The following is a 20,540-nucleotide window of genomic DNA, read 5'->3' on the forward strand; positions in this document are numbered from 1 at the left end:
TAACTATTAACAACTACCAAACAACACTAACTAACTAAGAACTATGTAGAACGGGTGAAACGCTAGGGATGTGGAGGTCAGCTAAGCCGCACTCCACGTTCCAACGACCGACACGGGCGGTAAGAAGGAACTGAGGAGCGGCCGGGTCGGCAGGGGCATATATGCGGTGCCGCGGGGGCGCCACGCCGGGGGGCGCCTGCCGACCCGCCGGGTGTTGCTGGGGGAGGATTCTTCCGACGGGCGTGCACGTGGCGCGCGCACACCTACTTGGAATGAATATGAGCAACACATCTCGAAGAACAACAGTTACAAAGGTGAGTAACCGTCTTTTCTATTGTTTTAATAGGACTGCTCATGTGAGTAAGGTTATCCACTTGTTTGTGTTTGCTAGGTTTGGGCCATAATGGACAAAGTCCCCTTGCTTTATTTTTGTTTTTATCCACTTTCTCACTAATTCACCAAATTTACTATTTTGCAATGGGTCTCTCCCTGTCAGTAGTGTGAATTAGTGATCGTCTAATGTGATAAATACAAATGCAATTTAAAGAGCATATATCAAACAAGTGTAAGTGCAGCAGGTGAAACTAGTCTCCTGGGATTGGCATTTTGTATCTCTAGTACAGATTCTGTACTCATTCTGTAAGTGGCAATCTAGTTGATCCCAATGTATAACAAATTTAGAATATGCAGTGGCGATCTGCTCTGTGCATTACACAGATAAGCAGTGTTGTCCTTAATATTGTGGAGAGAAATATACCGTCTTCTGGACTGATATGGGGTTATGTGTGTATGAAGTTTTGGGGCTTAATTTTGCCCTTGTTTATACTTACATTACCAGTGTAACATTATTAACATCAGTGATTTAGACAGGTACAATTAAAATCAGATTCAGGTTGTTTAGTTTTCTTTTCTCATACAGTACACATACACATTGTACTCTGTAAAAGATAACGTTTTTAATACATTCATTATGATAAAATATTAAAGGTTTAGAAAACATACACGTTTAATAGTAGGACACCCAAGAAATGTGTTACGTTTATTGTTGAACACATTTTTCCTTGTAAAAGAGCATAATATTTGAAATTCACCCAATGATTTGTCTTTATTTTTCTTTCAAAAAGGTGTAAGAGGCTTAATCTGCAGCCTTTAGCTTACCTTTGGCGTCGAAACCAGGAAGCTTTGCTCAAAGAAATGATATCATCTAACATTCAAGCCATCATCATAAAAGTAGCAGCTTTTGGTAGGTATCCAGATTATGAACAATGCTGTATGTTAACACTTTGGTAAACTTAATTTATTAATGAGCAACTGCAAAAGCATAGCAAGGAAAAAGAAAACAAAAACTCTCTTTTGTAATTTAAGGTGAGAAACAATAATATGAAGAGGTGAAGAAGGATAGATTTTAAAATGAGTATTGCCAGACTATGACAATATGTCTGAACAATTAATGGAACCTATAAATAACACATAATATACACAATAGATTTTTGTAGCTTAGTCATTAAATTCCTTCAGTTATTTCCCCCTCCCAGTATACATACATATATAATACAATGGTCCACAGTACTGTCATTCATAGGGAATACAAACTGATGGCTAGAGATGGGTTCAGAAAGATTTAACAAAGAATTAACAAATTAACATCCAACATTTATATTGGGACTTAAAGAACTTGTATAACAGCAGTCTTTAAATTTGTGAAGCTGATAGCACACACTAGGTGGTATGTCACTGATATTTTTGAAAGAATGACAGTTATAGTTTAGTTGTTTGAGTAAATCAGAGTTCAGAATCAACATATCCTTTGACTTTCATTGGCAATGGTTTAGAGCGTGACTTTTATATTGAAGCAAGCCATTACAAAAGATGATCTGACTGTTTGCAAAGACAAAAGATGTACCCTAGTGGACTATTAAAGAAAGCTTTATTGAGTGGCACGTGTTCTGTATCCATACAGAAGCAGATGAGAACCTTATTAATGGCACACTACAACATTTCCAAATTATAGGATTCGAAGCAGTTTTTAATGTGAAAGTATCAGATTAGGGTTTAAGAATAAAAGTGACAAACCCCCCTTTTTCTTTTGGGGTCACTAAGGTTTTGTGGGTCATTAGACCGAAGAATGGCTAGTATAATAGAAAAGAGTCAGTTCTACATGGGTGGATAAAAATATATATCTGATAAATTGTGTCGTATAACTTGGTGTGTGACAGGTCTTACATTCAGCATATATGTGACACTTTCACATTGTGTCTAATGCCTTTTTCTACTTCTTTAAATACCTTTTTTTGAAAAACAAAGGGGTAATATTGTGGTGTAATATTGTTTAAGGGTTATGTAGAGTAACTTTAGTTGTTTATTCATAGCCTGGCTTGAAACTGCTATCACTTTTTTTTTTTTTTTAAATTTTTATTTATTTATTTATTTAATTTGTTGAAGTCCTTTCAGCTCCAGCTGGGTTTCCCTTGTCAGAACACTTTAGTTTTACAGCACTTACTAGTATGGTCTCATTTCATTGTTCTCAGTGGATCTTTCAATACTGCTAGCATTATTAAAATGACTAGAAACACAAAACTTTGTCATTCACTCTCAGCATTTTCTCCTCTGGTGGGAGTGATCGGGTACAATATATAGGAATTAATTGTCTCACTTCTTCCCTGTCTTTAAATAAAGAAAAAAAGCTCAAGATCTTTTATTTAAAAGAAAGTAAGTTTCCAGCTCATGTACAGCAAACAGAGAAGGGATGTTGCTTGTATTTTTACAGCACTTATCTTAGTGTGAGACAAAAGAATAAGATTAACTAATATGCTTTTTCAGAACTAAGTAATTGTATGTCACCAACTGAACTTTGTTTCATTTGCTTTGCTCATAAGCAGTTCTCTTAAATTGTATGACAATTCAGTACTTCTTACAAATTGTTTAGAATCAAAATAACTTTTAGTTCATAAACCAAAATCCATTTAAAAAGTGGTAAGTGATTCAGAAAGTGACTGCAGGGGTGACATCGTTGGTGACCTGTATCATCCCTGAAGCAAGATAAACTTGTCTTTTGTATCTCAGATGCTTTTAAAAAGTTAGAATTGACTGGTTAGTGCACAAAGAATGCTTTGTGAAGTGTTCATTTAAAGAGCAAATACCGTAAATAGTTGTAGATAGTAATTAGATAGAAAATCACTGCTGCTTTTTTTTTTTTTAGTTAAGGTAAAAAGAAAGATCTTATCAGATTCAATTTCTCACCTGCCTCAGGCAGTCATAATTAGATATAAGCAAATTTAATGGAGCCTGCCTGCTTTGGGGCCATTCTGCAATGCTTTAATAATTGCATGCTTTATTAAAGTAAGTTTAAGGTATGAAGGCTGTTTAACATATCAGGTGGCAAAGAAGCTAAAGATACAGGTTACCTACTTGCCTTTTAGCTTAATAATCAAAGGTGCTTTTAAGCCAAATTGCTATGAATGTATTTAAAATAACAGATTTTAAAGTCTGAGAGGTGATGCATTAGATGGTATACTGTACAGATGTTAAAACAACAAGCAAGTCAGGTAACTTGAGCTTGACATTCATCAGCATTGGCATACCCACACACCCTCCCGTGTCCTGTTTTCCATTAACTTGGTGCTAATTTTGGAAAGGTAAAAGGCTTTTTATGGTTTATGTAGACAGCACATAATTATACAAGTAAATGAGCATTAATTTAGTACATTTCCTTAAATCCACCTTTACAAATAGTTAGCCTTGTCAGCAGCAAGAGTTTTCCATCCTGGAATAGTGTGCTGCTCCAAATGATGGGAGACCAAATACTTTCACTTACGTGTAACAGGAAGACTGTTACCAGCACCATACATAATGTATTTTCATGTCCCTTCCGTTATATATTAGTCAGTTTCGGTTTGTCCCAAGGCCAAAACTTAAAGTGAGTATGTTTCAGAGGTGCCAATAATAGGAGATAAACATCCAATAACTCTGAGCAGATTTGACTAGGAATAGCAGAAAATTGTTTAAACAAATTTATCTCCAGCACCTTCTTTGTAGTGCCTAGCGCTGTCTACAAAACAGTAACTGTGATGAGTTTTTCCCTAAAGTATTTCCACATTAGCAAATTTAAATGATACAGGTTAGCCAGTATTAGCTGAAAAATAGCTAGTAATAGCTGCCTTTATCATATAGCAGGGGTCGGCAGCCTTTCAAAAGTGCTGTGCCGAGTCTTTATTTAATCACACTAATTTAAGGTTTTGCGTGCCAGTAATACATTTTAATGTTTTTAGAAAGTCTTTTTCTATAAGTCTATAATATATAACTAAACTATTGTTGTATGTAAGGTAAATACGGTTTTTAAAATGTTTAAGAAGTTTCATTTAAAATTAAATTAAAGTGCAGATCTCCCTGGACCGGTGGCCAGGCTCCAGGCAGTGTGAGTGCCATTGAAAATCAGCTCATGTGCCGCCTTCGCCATGCGTGCCATAGGTTGCCTACCCCTGTCATATAGGTTCCTTTACCACAAGATCCTGCTATATCAATTGTCAATTGTCCAAAGGAAGCAGATGAAACAGAGCATAATAAAGGGTCAGCATAATCATGAAAGGCCTGATTTTGATCCCCTCACTCACACTAGACTTCAGTTAGGTCATTTGTGGGTTAAAGTACTATTCAGCTTGAGTAACCGTGTCAGAATCTGTACCTAAATGATTCCCTGTCCGTGCATATAATATGATTTCTCAAGTTAACTTAAGATTCCATCTGCAACAGGTCTTAAACTAAATTAGTTATGCTGGCACATTGGGCAGCATATTAGATGTTCCTGTGATAGTTTACTTCCACTCCAGAGCAGCAGGGAGAGTACATCTTTGGGGATTCCCCCACCTCCCAGTATGATCTATAATGATTTCTCACCATCAAGGATAATATGAAGATAACATTTATATTTAGTCTGATTACAGCAGACTAGTTTATATGACCCAAGTCAAACGTTATCTGTAACCCCCAGCTACAATGATATATTAAATAATGGAATGATAAATTTGAGTTTTTCTATATCATTTGAATTATTTTAATGTCTTATTTACAGTTAAATTGACTTAACTTCAGAGCTGTTAGCTTTTCCCAATATTTTAACAATAATCTTCTGAAAGTCTATTAATCTTCAATACATTTTATTAAGGACTAGTACAGATTGTTTGCTTGAGGATCCAAGAAAAAATGGCTTATTCAATATTTTCATCCAAATCAGAATTCCAAAGCCAAAATTTCTAGCTTTTATGGGTTTAATATATATTACTTCAGTCAATTTATACATTGCAGTTCCTTCCTGTTCTCTTACAGTATAATAATTATCTATTGTAAGATTAAACCTCTGAATAATAAATTGTAATCGTTAGGTCAAATAAGAGAAGCATTCAGCTAAGAAGGCAGGTCTCTCAGCTTCCCATGGTAAATAATATTTCTAAATCCTCGCCCTTTTATTAGACTTTATAAAAGAAAATATATTGTAACTCTATTTATTTGTTTGGGAATAATGGAAGCAGAGAATATTGATTATTTATTTCCATTGCAGTATTGCACGAAAGGCAATCCTGGCCCCATTGAAGGCAATGGCAAAACTCCCATTGACTTCGGAGGAACTAGGATTTTTACCCAAAGCACCCAATAGCTCTCATTTAGATACATAAGTGGGAGCTTCTGACTGTTGAAGTGTTTTTGAAAATCTGCCTCATTCAGTTAAATGGGAATGGGATTCTTTTAAAAATTGTGCTCAAGTTGTCATTTCTGAGTAGTTTTGAAAATCTGTTCCCTGAATCAGGATTGAGGGGTGGGGCTTCATGCTAGGTGCTATCAGAACACAGTGGAAGACAATCTCTTCTCCTAAACATTTGCTGTCTGATTTTTCCAGACAATTTAAAGACATGATTATTTGACCAGTGAGTGTTAATAAACGAAAGGAAAGAGGAGGAGAAGGGAAACAGATAAAAAAAATCAATATTAGATCCCTTCATAGTCCTCCAGACTCCACTGTAAATACAAGCACTTTTTCACATTATGTTAAAACTAAAGAACAGGATATTCTTTCTTAGCCAGTTAAAATTATTTTAAGTTGTTTTTCCATTGCTTTTTCTGAGGTAGTCACCAGAGCTTTAATAGAGTTTATGACAACATTTACAGGCTTTACTTTCAATACTGTTTGTTTTTACTAATGGGAAAAATACTGCTTTCATTTATCATAATTTTAAATAGAAGATAAAATGGAAAATAATGTTCTTATGTATCACCAAGTACAAGATTTTAATGATTAACTATTCTCTTGGAAATAAGATAAGACATTCTCAAACATGGTCTTTAAACATCTGTTAAAAAGACCCTTCTTCAACAAAGTTAGCCTAAATGATTTTCTTACACAGAAATCTGAAGGCTTGTAACTCGTTTTTATGATTGTATTCGTTGTACTGTTGACACAGTTGGTAAATCAAGTGGATGCCTGGCATGCACTTTAGGAATGGCTATCATGTTACTCCTTTTTTTCTCTCCTTAAAAACCTTGTTTGTTTCCTAACCAGCACATACTATAGTAATTACATTTTTGAGCAAAGCTTCCATAATCTGCTCATACCCTATGGAATGTAAATGTATTTGACCTTTTTGCTTCAGACATGTTTCCTTAATGCATTTGCGTGCTGAGTTCAGGTAGCTATACAACTCACATCATTTAACAATAACAAAAAAGAAAGAAAGCAAGCTCTCTGTCACTTATTTGTCCTGTACTATCAGAGGGGTCATGGCTCTTGAGGTACCAGGAGCCATTTTGCCCTATTACAGATATTCCCATTCCATACATAGGGCTCAGCATGGAAAGTGAAAAGGTGGCTGTGGGATCAGGAGGCAAAAAACACAGTCAAAGCTAGCAAGGGATTCAAGGATGATGGTGTGATGAGAAAAAGAGTTGGTAAGTGGGGAGAGACAAGCTGTGAAGGGCCTTGAAGGAAAGGAGAAACTTGATTCAAAGAGAGGGGGTGACATAAGATGTCTGAGAGGGAGGCTGAGATGTCCAAAAGGCAGGTTGAATGGAAGGAGACAGGCAAGGGATAGAAAGGTAGATTTTTGAGTCATCACCATAGAGTTGGTAGTTGAAACCAAATGAACAGATGAGATCATCCAAGGAAAGGATGACATGGGAGAAGGGGGCTACGGATCGAGCAGAGAATGAGAAAAGGATGCTAAAAATAATGATCAGAGAAGTTTGAAATGGAAAAGGAGACATCAGAGTCACAAAGGCTCAGGTAAACAAAGATTGTCAAGGAGAGAATAATGGAGATAATCAAAAGCAGCAGGGAAGTTAGAGTGTGAAGGAAGCGAGGTCCTGGATTTAGCCTTCATGCTCTTAGCGAGAGAAGTTTTAGTGGACTGAAGGGGGCAGAGGCAGTACTAGAAGGGATCTGGGATGAAGTTGGAGGAGAGGCACTTGAGGTAGCAGTTGTAGATGTGGAGGTGGAAGGGTTAATGGAGGAGAGTAGCCAAGAAACCTTATACCTTATACCAAAAAGTTTGTAGACTTCATTTCATTTCATTCCACGCCTTGGGTTTTGTAGTTGACCATTTGTGCCTCAGTGAGAGTGACTGTGTGCTCAGCACTTGGGAAAATCAGCTCACTTATTTTAGGTGGTTAAATGTAGATTTAGTAGCCTGACTTTTGGTTCCTATTTTTGGAATTATTGGCCTATGTTAATAGAGAGACAGGTATTGACCAGTGTTCTGGAGACTGGTAACCAGAGACTTCCTGGTCACACACTGTCTGTCTGCAGATATTTTACTAGAGGCGTTGACAACTCTTAGGCAGAGATGGGTAAAACAAAGGCAGCTGATACATATACAGTCTCCCTCGTCCCAGTTCTGGTGCTTAGCACCTCAACAACCGCAGGCTGCTTGAAGGAGGAATTGTAGGGAAAGTCTTGCTCTCAGCCCCCGGCAATACTAGGCTGGAGCATGTTCAGTCGCTCTGTGAAGACTGTGCATGCGTAGTCCAGCTGGTATATTTACTCTGTGAGAGGATGGAGCACCTCTGAGCAGTTTGTATCTTCAGAGAATTTATCTGCCAATCGCTAACAAGTCTCTACTAAGCATGTGCAAACTGTGATTTTTCACAGGTTTATAATTTGGGTGGGTTTTCATAGGAATAGTAAAAGGAATATCCTTAACAGTTGGGTAACATCTACTCCCCTTACCCCTGCCAAATTTTAATTTCCTGGTCCAAAGTATAGAGATGCTAAAACTTCTCTGTGAAACAATTGTAACATTTTTTTTAATGTGGGGGGCCGGGCCGGGCCAGTTTGTTTACTTGCCGCATCACATCCCTCGTTTTACCCACATTAAAGTCTTGTGCTGTCTGCAGCTTCCCGCACCCCCATTGGCCTGGAGCGGCGAACTGTGGCCAGTGGGAGCTGCGATTGACCGAACCTGTGGACTCGGCAGGTAAACAAACTGGCCCGGCCCGCCAGGGGGCTTACCCTGGCAGGCCACGTGCCAAACGTTGCCAATCCCTGGTATAGACTTTAATTACATGATCACATACTGTTTTTTCCACAGACCCACTGCCTCATTCAGAGCACAGGGTGGACTTCCTCTAAGGATGAATGAGGGTTTTGTGTTCTATTGACCACTTGTCTTATTTGTTGCAGAAATTGGAAAGTGTGTAGTGACTAAAGCAGAGAACTGCAGAAAGAGAGAGAACATTTTCATGGTTAAAGTAATTTAATGCTGCTTTGGAGAACTGGATGCTCTCTCTGCCTCTGCCACAGAGTTCCTGTGTGATGCTCAGCAGGTCTGTTAAACCTGATTCTTTACAGGGAGTCACTAATGGAGTATTCCTTGGTTTCTTTGAGCCTGGTGTCTGATTTGCAAAAGTTCTAAGCACTTAATTGCCACTGAAGTCAAAGGGGGCTAGCTGAATTTATAAAGTGCTATCTAATGCTAAGTACTCTGAAAAAACGGATCATAGGAGTCTCAAATACGACATCCAAAATTATTGGATACTTTTGACTTACAGTTTCTCAGTTCCCCATATGTAAAATTGGAATAATGCCACCCTCTCACCTCACAGAGGTCGTGTGAAAATAAATTAATAGATGTTTGTGAATCATTCAGATATCATAGTGATGAGCACCATAGAAAAACCCAGTAAATTAATAATTCTGCCTTCAGAGCAGGGTTCAATATGTAAACCTTGGGGTCACACACTGAACAATTAGGATAAACAGAATATTGAGTAGCTGCTCATTAACAGACTCCATCCTGTGCACTGAATGAGGCAAGGGTCTGTTTTCCTCACTGGCTCCCAGTTCCAGCCTCCCCTCTTAGAGTCTCGGTATCCTTGTCTAAATATTCCCAACTTCCCCTCAACCCCTTCCCAGCTTTAGTCCTAGTCTCCTTCCCCAGCCAGTCTCAGTTTTATTCCCTTGCCACCCTCCCCAGCCCCAGTCTTGACAGATAGAGTCCAAATCTACTCCTTTCCCTTCCCTCTATTAAAATACGGGAGCTTCCTACTCCTGGTGTCATCATTGAGAGCACAGAAGATATAGGCTCACTGCTCTCTGTTTCATTGCCCAGCACAGAGCAGCTAATACACTGAAAGTCAGAATGAGCATGGTCAGTTGCTCTGTGGAGATGACACATACACAGTCTGGTCAGCACTAGGAACTCAGAGAAGAGCTTGAGCATCGTCAGTGCAATCTTTGCAGATTTAAATTGCTAAAATTAAAGAATTTTATACTGAGCGTGTACAAATTGTGACTTTCGAAAAGCTTATAAATTAGCCAGATTTGGATCAATTTTCACTGAGCTGGCGAAAGGCATGTCTCTGATACAATGGCCTCTCCTCTGCCAAATTTAAAATCACTGCTCCAAGGCATGAGAGTGCTAGAACTTTTCAAAGAAAAGAATGACAGAATTTTTTTACATAGGGAAAATTACTTCATTTTTCCCAACCTTGTTCTCTGACATGTACAAATTGTTTTGGCTGAAATTTCAGAAAAAACAAACAAACTTAGATTAAGGCAGACACCCAGCATGGAGTCCTTGCCAAACAGTTAAAAGGTTGCCAAAGTTATAAATATCTGAAAATGGGGGTCTTATAATGGGAAATGTCAGACAATCTTAACAATAGTTACTACTACCAGCCCCACCAGTCAGAAGGTCTTTTAAGGTTTTAGTCAGCTTTTGCGATGACTGAGTAAAACTGATTATAGCCTACCAATATACAAGTTTTTGTTTTAACCATATTTTCCCAACCTGCTCCCTGATGAACTGCAGCATGTACTGTATTGAATTTTGTTTTGTTTGATGGGAGCACAGGAAATGGATGACATACAGAGCTAGCCAGTACTAAATAAAATTTCCCTACAACCTTTTTCTAAACCATAAACATTTTAATGCTTTAAAAAATATTTTCCTGAAAAAATGTTGTATTGTCAGTTGATGAAACAATCAAAAATTTCTTCAAAGAGTTACACTTTTTAGAGAGGTTTCCTTTACCTACATGGTCAGGCTAAATTGGCTTTGAAATCCTCGATGTAACTGTAACAAAATTAGCTTTGATGTTCCAAAGACTCATTAGAGAGTAAAGATAAAATTCAATCTGTTAATATGAAGAGTTTTAGGATCTTTTACCAGCTAGAATTCTGAAATTTGATATCAGATTTTATTCTAGTTTAGAAATATTATATTAACTTTTGAAAAGTTTCTTTAGAACTGGATTAACCTGGAAAGTATAAAGCTGAACTAGCCTAGAAGAGGACAGTTATATTTAGCTTGACCACCTATCATTAGAAGAGTTCTGGAATGTCTACATTCAGCCTTGGCATAATTCTGGCACTTGGGTACATTATCCCGTAGAAGAACACAGTCGAATTAAGTTTATTAAATTATATTATACAATAATTAAAAAAGAATCAAGGTGGAAGATATATTTTAATGGAGCTAACATATTCTTGCACCTTCCCCCTTTATATATATTTACAAAAAATCAACATTTAAAAAAAGTTTATATTTTCGGAAATTAAATGTCAGGGAATCCATCCCACTCATCATTGTTACATAGCCTTTCATTATATATCAACTTGCTCACATTATACCACCCAACTAATGTTAACTTTATCTATATATAAAATGCTGGGGTCTAAATTAGCTGTTGCCACTCAAGAAAGAGATCTTGGAGTCATTGTGGATAGTTCTGTGAAAACATCCACTCATTGTGCAGTGGCACTCAAAAAAGCAAACAGAACGTTGGAAATCATTAAGAAAGGAATATATATAAATCTATATAAATCCATGTTACGCCCACATCTTGAATACAGCATGCAGATGTGGTCGCCCCATCTCAAAAAGATATATTGGAATTGGAAAAGGTTCAGAAAAGGGCAACAAAAATGATAAGGGGTATGGAATGGCTCCCTGTAGTGGGGTGGTCACCCGCTCCAGCCCTGAGGGGGTAGAAGCAGCCCAGGGAAAAGGCTGTCCTGGGGAGTCAGTAGGCACGGCTGATTGGGGAAGCAGCCTCAGCTGAGACCATGCCCCAATCAGGCCACAGCTGGCCCTATGAAGGAGCTGCTAGGTTGGAGCTAAGGAAGTCTCTCTCTAGCTGTTGAGAGAGACGGGCCTCACTGCTGGGGAGCTGAGCCGGGTACCTAGAATGTAGCAGGGCTGGGGGAAGGTGAGAGAAGCTGGGGAGCTCCAGCCTGGAAAACCCCCAGACTGCAGACCTTGCTAAAAGCGAGGAAGGGTACTGGGGTTGCAGAGGTGCAGCCCAGGGTAGGCAAAGGCAGCAGGTCCAGCCCCCCCCCCCTTTGCCTGTGATGAATGGCTTGTACATTGCAATCTGCTGCAATGAGCATGGACTATATGGAGACTGGAAGTAGCCACAGTCTGAGGCGAGGTGGGGATAGAAAGTTGGGGGTTCCCCTGTGAGGGGAGACCCAGATCTGCAAGGGTACTGCTGAGGCAGAACCCCAAGGAAAAGGGCACTGGAGTCCGGGAGGTACATGAGAGCCAGCAGCAAGTGGGACATTTGCAAGCAGAGAGCGCTCCGGAGGCTGGAGAGCTAATTCCCAGGATGACCAGCAGGAGGTGCCGCAGGAATGAGTCATGCATTGCTACACTGCCATATGAGGAGAGATTAAAAAGACTGGGACTTTTCAGCTTGGAAAAGATGACTAAGGGGGGATATGATAGAGGTCTATAAAATCATAACTGGTGTGGAGAAAATAAATAAGGAAGTGTTATTTACTGAGTCTCATAACATAAGAATTAGGGATCTTGAAATGAAATTACTAGGCAGCAGGTTTAAAACAAATAGAAGGACATATTTTTTCACACAACACACAGTCAACCTATGGAACTCCTTGCCAGAAGATGTTGTGAAGGCCAAAACTATGACAGGGTTAAAAAAAGAACTTGATACGTTCATGGAGGTTAGGTCCATCAGTGGCTATTAGCCAGGATGGACAGGAATGGCATCCCTAGCCTGTGTTTGCCAGAGTCTGGGAATGGGTGAGAGAGGATGGATCACTTGATGATTACCTGTTCTGTTCATTCCCTCTGGGGCACTTGGCATTGGCCACTGTCAGAAGACTGGATACTGGGCTAGGTGGAACTTTGGTCTGATCCATTAGGGCCGTTCTCATGTTCTTAAATTCTTGTTTTCTTTGGAAATGGAAATATTCTGTTGGAGATATGCTAATTGGTTTTATATTATTTACTAAAGGCTTCATTCTGCTCCATTAAAACCAGTGGGAATTTTTCTGTTGACTTGAGTGGGAGCAAGGTCAAGCCCAGAATGTGTCATACATATTTTGAATGACTAGTCCTGTGATCCTTCATTCCAAGTATGAGAACAGTTCCAATCACCCTTCCATGTGGTCCTCCCAGTCTTTTGTTCCCCATCCATTCTTCTGTGTAAGCTAGATGGTTAGTTTCCCAGTTCCTCCTCACTGGACTGTTTTCTTCCTGAACTGAAAAAAGATGTTGAGAAAGATTATTTTTCTTCTCATGAATTTTCCATCACTTTTTCTATATCCTTTTTCTCCTCAATTTCATTTGAAACCCTCTCTAATGAACTCGAGGTAAACCCCTTCCCTGCCTACCTTATCTCACAAGTGTGATCCCTATCTTCTGCATCTTGGTAGGTCTATCGCTAACCCTTCCAACAGTAAAAGGAATTTCACAGCAAGGTCAAACAAACCAAGGATATTTAGAGAATATGATGGATTAAAAAAATGTGGGAATGTTTTTCAAAAGGCAATGGTAGTAGAAAATTTTAAATACCATAGCTATAAAATTATTTTCCAAGCTTCCCAGAGAAATTTTATCCCAATGTGTTGTAGCATGTCAAATTTCAGGGAGATGTATTTTTGAGGGGTGCAGGGGGAACACAGATAGGAAGGATTGGAATATCAGGCAATGAAAAGGAAATCAGCTTTATCCTTAGCTATGGAGCACGTATTGCTTCTCTATAATTTGAAAAAAAAACAACAAAAAAATAATTGGATCAGAATGGGTTGTTTGCAATGGGGTATCTATAATCCCATGCATCTGGGATTAGAATCTGTCACAGTGTGATTTATTACAAGAATTGCACAGCAGACTATTCACTGGAAGCAATAAATAAGACTTACCGTATATACTCGTTCATGAGCCAAATTTTTTTAGTAAAAAAGGGAAGCACCAGAGAAGGGAGTCATCGTTTGAACGGTATAGAGAGGGAGAGGTGGGACACAGCCCTTCCCCCGAACAGAGGGAACAAGGAGAGGCAGCACAGCCAGCAGAGAGAGAAAGGAAGAGGCAGGGGCAGAGTCTCTCCACTTCTGGCCATGCAGCTCTTCCCCCAGCCTCTGAAGCAGCTGCAACTCTGGGGCTGCAGCCGGGTTCCTCAGCCTCGCCCCCCAAAGCATGCTGTGGCCACGCCACCTGGCCCGCTGGAGCATGCTGCGGCCATGCCTCCTGGTCCAGTCTGCTGGAACATGCTGCGGCCAAGCTGTCCAGGCTGCTGGAGCAGCTCCAGCCAGGCCAGAGACATCTTCCCCTGGCCCTCCCTAGATAAGGTGGGAAGGAATGGAATGAGGAGAATGTGAGGGTCCTGGGCCAGGGGTGGGGTCATGTGGAGGGTGGTCACAGGGGTTACTCCCCTGACCCCCAGTTTCTCCCCCCAAAATAATTTCCCCAGCAGTTGCTGTCCCGACCCATCAGGGTAAGCAGCTGGCGTGCCGGGACACTTTGTTTACTTAGGTTTACCTCCGTGCCTGCAGATGCTTGAGGTAAACAAACCATTTCGGCCCATCAGTGGCTTATCCTGATGGCCCAGGAGCCAATGTTTGCTGACCCCTGAATTATAGGGTTGTCTTACAAATTTTATAGGGTCATACAATTGTCTTACAAATTGTATAGGGTCATACAAATTTTCCATTTTTACTTATCCATCTTGTGGGGGGGTCATCTTATAACGAACCGGCTTATGATCAAGTACATATGGTACTTTGATTTTCTTTTAGGATTATTCTTTGTTGAAATAAAGGGAAAAAAGTTGGGATTTAGCCTATTAAAATATTTCAATTAAAAGCATATAGTCACTTAAATTCCAAAACATGCATACAAGAGAAGATCTTATTCAAACTATGTTTTCATAGATATAATGAGTTGCTGCATTTTCTGTTGTGTTAAGTGAACATCATGTTATGAAAACAGAGCCTTGAGGGTTTTTTTTAATGATATCATAAAATGTATCTACAAGAGTGTGGATTTAATTTTAAGACTTTATGGTATGCTTGTATGTGTGAACAAAATGAACAATTTAAAATATATTTTGCAGTCATGTAATGCACTCTGACTTTTCACTTCTGAAATGCTTAGTGGTCATCTGTACATTTTACGCATTTTTTTGCACAACAGTGTGAGGATTGAAATTTGGTAAATTTCGGTATAAGTCCTTTTACAATGTTGCAGTTAATTCTAGCAGTTGTCTTGTGGCATTGTTCAAAGTGGATATTAACAAAAGATTACTCTGCAGTCCTTGCTGACTAATGCAAGAAGATATTCAGTTCTTGTCAATGAATTTATCAGGAATTACAGATGGGCTAGAAATTGCTTCTTGAAGTGATTACACCATTTGTACTACCGCATACTGATTTTACAATAAAAGTCTTGGCCACAAAAGTTGAGATGAGTGCACAATTCATTTTACTGGGCGCTGTTAAAAACAGCATTATCAAATCTTTCATGATATTTCTCTCATCATATACTGGACTATCTCAAAGAAATAAAGCCTCTCTTGCTTTCTTGACAGCAAATAATAAATTAACTGATATAATTCAATTGAGGAGTTGAAAAATGCATTGAAAATAATGGGGCATAACATTCTAGGGTTAACATTTATTCATAGATGATGCAATTAAATAAAACAGGCATTAACTTCAAGGTCAGTCAGTAAAGTAATAAAATTGAATATTTTAATTGAATCGTAATTGCTTCCCGTTGATACATGCAAGCAGAGTAAAATAGATGTCAGCTCTGCAAATTATGGTTCTTCCTCCTAATTAATTTCTTAATTCTGTGTAGTTATCCAGGGTTTGGGACTGGTCATGGGTTTATCCATCCATCCAGCTTTCTTCAGAGCTGGTCACACTGAGAAAAAATCTGTATGATGTGATTAAATAACATGTAGTAAGGATTTATAATATATTCTTCTGCTTCTATCTGAATTGTTATGAGACTCTAAAGTAATCTATACCTTTCTTTAAGGAAAAAGAAATACCAAATAGTTAAAGTTAAGTTGGGTTCTGATTTATGATTATATATAAATATTGATAGTTCTTTACATTGATAGTAGAAACAGGATTGGTAATTGCATTTGACTGATTATGAGAGCTTTCCTAGATTTAATGTATACCACTAGAGAATCACAATTTGCAAGTGACTGGTTCTGAAGGTACTGTAAATTCATCTGGTTCTTAAAGCCTGTGTTAAACCACAGTTTATATCCACTCCCCATATAGATTTCATTGGAAAGGATCACTTCTAAACGGAATGAAACTGCAAAGGAAATACGTATTTTTCCTAAGAAAAATAAAACTTGTTAGATAAAATGAAGCTATACATAGAAATTGAAAGCACAATGACATTGCATTTTCACAGATTTTAACATAGCCTTAGAATATATTGCAAGTTTAATCCTGTGTGCTTCCTACAGAATGGGTTTATTTGTAGATTGTGTACATATTATATTATCATAGTACGTTTCAAAACTATTCTGAATTCATGTATGCCAAACAGGCAAATATAGTTCTCTTCATGCCTGTGGGAATCTGTGAAACTTATGAGTGATACGATGTGATATGTATTCTTCACAAATATAGTGCCAATCTATAAAAAGTGGAATAAGGACAACCTGGGGAATTACAGACCAGTCAGCTTAACTTCAGTACCTGGAAAGATAATGGAGCAAATAATTAAGCAGTCAGTTTGCAAATACCTAGAAGATAATGAAGTGATAAGTAACAGTCAGCATGGATTTGTCAAGAACAAATTGTCTCACACCAACTGAATAGCTTTCTTTGACAGAGTAGCAAGCCTTGCGGATGAGGAGAAGTAGTAAATATGGTATATCTTGACTTTAATACAGCTTTTGATACTGTCTTGCGTGACCTTCTCATAAACAAACTAGGGAAATACAGCCTAGATGGAGCTACTATAAGGGGGGTGCATAACTGATTGGAAAACTGTTCCCAGAGAGTAGTTATCAGTGGTTCACAGTCAAGATGGAAGGGCATATCAAGTGGGGTCCCACAGGGATTGGTCTTGGATCCTATTCTGTTCAACATCTTCATCAACAGTATAAGGGTATAGAGAGTACACTTATAAAGTGTGGGAGGGGTTGCAAGTGCTTTGGAGGACTGAATTAAAATTCAAAATTATCTGGACAAACTGGAGGAATGGTCTGAAGTAAATACAATGAAATTCACTAAGGACAAATGCAAAGTACTCCACTTTGGAAGGAACAATCAGTTGCACACACGTAAAACATGGGAAATGACTACCTAGGAAGGAATACCGTGAAATGGGATATGGAGGGTCATAATGAATCACAAGCTAAATATGAGTCAGCAGTGTAACACTGTTCCAAAAAAAAAAAAAAGCAACCGTCATTTTAGGATGTATTGTAGGAGTGTTGTGAGCAAGATACGAGAAGTAATTCTTCCGCTCTACTCCATGCTGATTATGTCTCAACTGAAGTATTGCATCCCTTTCTGGGTGCCATATTTCAGATAAGATATGAACAAATTGGAGAAAGTCCAGAGAAGAGCAACAAAAATGATTAAAGGTCTAGAAAATATGACCTATGAGGTAAAATAATAAAAATTGAGTTTGTTTAGTCTCAGTTTGTAAAAAATATGACCTATGAGGTAAAATAATAAAAATTGAGTTTGTTTAGTCTATGGAGAAGAGAAGACTGAGGAGGAATATGATAACAGTTCTCAAGTACATAAAAGTTGTTACAAGGAGGCAGGAGGAAAATTGTTCTCCTTAACCTCTGAGGATAGGACAAGAAGCAGTGGGCTTAAATTGCAGCAAAGGCGGTTTAGGTTGGACATTAGGAAAAACTTCCTAACTGTCAGAGTGGTTAAGCATGGGAATAAATTGCCTAGGGAGGCTGTGGAATCTCCATCATTGGGAATTTTTAAGAGCAGGTTAGACAAATACCTGTCAGGGATGGTCTAGAGCAGTGCTTCTCAAAGTCAGGCTGCCGCTTGTTCAGGGAAAGCCCCTGATGTGCAGGGCAAATTTGTTTACCTGCCGCGTCCGCAGGTTCGGCTGATCGCAGCTCCCATTGGCTGTGGTTTGCCGCTCCAGGCCAATGGGAGCTGTGGTAAGGGCGGCCAGCACATCTCGCGTCCTGTTGGCCTGGAGCGGCAAACCACGGCCAGTGAGAGCTGCGATCGGCCGAACCTGCGGACGCGGCAGGTAAACAAACCGGCCCGGGCCGCCAGGGGCTTTCCCTGAACAAGTGGCGGACCGGCTTTGAGAAGCACTGATCTAGATAATACTTAGTCCGGCCTTGAGTGCAGGTGACTGAACTAGAAGACCTCTTGAGGTCCCTTCCAGTTCTATGATTCTGTATCTATTTGTTATTAAACCATATTTGTAGCATGCATATTCCATGCTAAATTTTAAGAGAAAATATTAGGTTTATTAAAGAAACTGGGGTGATATTTTTTCAGAAAAGAAAGGTAGCGTGCTGATTAAAATCATTAAAATCAGTTTCAGATACTAAATGGGTGTAAACTGGAATATCTCTATTGAAGTCAATAGAGTTATTCCAGAGTATCAGTTGAGGATCTACGCCAATAGGTTTTTTGCCACTGACTGTGATGGGATGAGGATCTGGTCCATAGGAAGTATGTAGGCATCTGGTTATACCATGTAAATATGGTGGTTGTGATAGTTACAATCTCCTTAGCTCCATGATCATTGCATAAATTGAAAACCATTAGATAAATTTACTTTCTGCATCGCTGTGGATATTGCTCATCTCTGTCCATAACATTGTGTCTCTTGCTATAGCATTTTATGGCAAAAAGCAAAGTAAGCTCAAAAACAATAAGCAAACAAAAGACAAAAAATGCATTGTATAAACAAAATGTGTGAAGAAATGGGGGCAATAAAGTTTTATTACCACTTTTTCTGGAAAACCTGCCCCAGTTGCGGCTGTACCACTCATGAATAATGTTTTCCTTCCAAAACAGTAGTGGTAAAATCTTTATAACACCTAACCCTATCATATATTCTATATTTGTAACATAATTGTGAACTGTATCTTCTTGTCATAAATTCATGCATTTTGGGTAATACATGTATAGTTCCCTATTACTAAAATAATAATAAAAAATAAAAATATGCAAAATGGACACAATCTACCAGCACAGATGACCAGATCTAAAGTTTCAAAATAAGCAGGCAAACCTAGACCAAAGGGGGAGGGGGAGGGGGCGGGGGCGGGGAGATGGTAGACATAAAAAGTACAAAAATGCAGATACAGTATTTAATTGATGAAAATTAAAAGAACGAATCAAAAAATTTACAAATATTAAAAGAAATTGCAAATAGAGCATACAGAAATCTCTTCCTGTTCTACAACTAATTAACAGATAACTGAATCTCCAATCCAGATCTGAATGCTTAGAAATAATGCAGTGGTGGCCTACTCCTGTGCAACTACAATCAGCGGGAACCTTGGCATTGATTTCAGTGGAACCAAGATTGTCTTGCGGTGCCAGATATAACCCCCAAAATAAAATTAAAATATTTTAAAATGATTCTCATGTTGGCCACAGTCATAGTTGGATAGCATCTTATCCAAAGATGCAGATTACATTCTCAAATCTATATAAACATGAATTTTCACTCTATTAATGACATAGAGAAAAAAAAAGTGACTTTTTCCATTTTAGCTATTAAGCAGTCTTTAAAGCACTTCCCTCAGGTTGTGAAATAATTTGCAATATGCTTCAATTAAATGTTTAAAATCTTCCTTAGTGTTTTAAAATCTAACTTACTTAAATTGTTTCAGCTTCACAGAATTTTAAATAAACTGAGTCCGTTATCAACAAATGTGAATGTATGCCAGTTACTTGAAATTAGCAAAAACTTAATTATAATAATAATAATTAATTACTATTATTAATATATCTTACATTTATATAGTGACTTTCTTATTGAAGGATCCCAAAGTGCTTTACGAGCTATACTGTAGATCAGGGGTTGGCAACCTACAGCATGTGAGCCGATTTTTGATGGCACGCATCAGCGGGCTGAGTGGCTCAGCCCACAGCCGCTCTAGAGTTCCAGCTGTTGCCCCGTTGCCAGCTAAGGTCCCGGCCGCCAGCCCCACTCAGCGCCCACTGCTGGCCTGGGAACCCCAAGGGAACCCCAGGCTGGCAGTGGGCTGAGCAGGCCAGCGGCTGAGACCCTGGCTGGTCAGGAGCCGGTGGCCGGAACCCTAGAGCGGCGGTGGGCTGAGCTGCTCAGCCTGCTGCTGGCCTGGAGTTTCATTCACTCAGCCGGCGGCGGGCTGAGGGGGGCTGATGGTGGGCTGAGTGGCTCAGTCTGTTGCCAGTCTGGAGTGCTGACTGCACTCAGTGGGGTGCTGGACTGGGCTTCCAGCTGCCAGCCCCGCTCAGCCTCTTGCTGGCCTGCGTGAGCAGAACCCCAGGTTGGTAGTGGGCTGAGGGGGACCGGTGGCCGAGATCGGCTCAGTCCGCTGCTGGTCTGGGGTCCTGGCCACCGGCTTCGCTCAGTCCAGGCCGGCAGCGGGCTGAGCAGGGCCTCGGATCCTTGTCTAGGGTTCCAGCCCCCAGCCCCGCTCAGCCCACTGCTGGTCTGGGGTCCAGCTGCTGGCCCTGTGCAGCCCGCTGCCAGGCTGGGGTTCCATTCATTCAGCTGGCAGTGGGCTGAGCGGGGTTGGGACCTCAGACTGGCAGTGGGCTGAGCAGCTCAGTCTGCTGCCGGTCT

At 39.5% G+C, this 20,540-nt stretch overlaps 1 protein-coding gene across 2 annotated transcripts in view; it reads left to right on the plus strand.

Annotated features, from left to right (window-relative positions):
* DPH6 (diphthamine biosynthesis 6) overlaps positions 1-20,540 on the plus strand; it is a 435,665-nt gene that overhangs the window by 147,140 nt on the left and 267,985 nt on the right. For both annotated transcript variants that reach the window (XM_075065492.1, XM_075065493.1), the window contains exon 5: positions 1,125-1,243. In XM_075065492.1, the coding sequence (XP_074921593.1) occupies positions 1,125-1,243 (119 nt within the window). The remainder of the gene's footprint in view (positions 1-1,124; positions 1,244-20,540) is intronic.

This window comes from Chelonoidis abingdonii, chromosome 4 (genome assembly GCF_003597395.2).
Source record: "Chelonoidis abingdonii isolate Lonesome George chromosome 4, CheloAbing_2.0, whole genome shotgun sequence".
NCBI lineage: Eukaryota > Metazoa > Chordata > Testudines > Testudinidae > Chelonoidis > Chelonoidis abingdonii.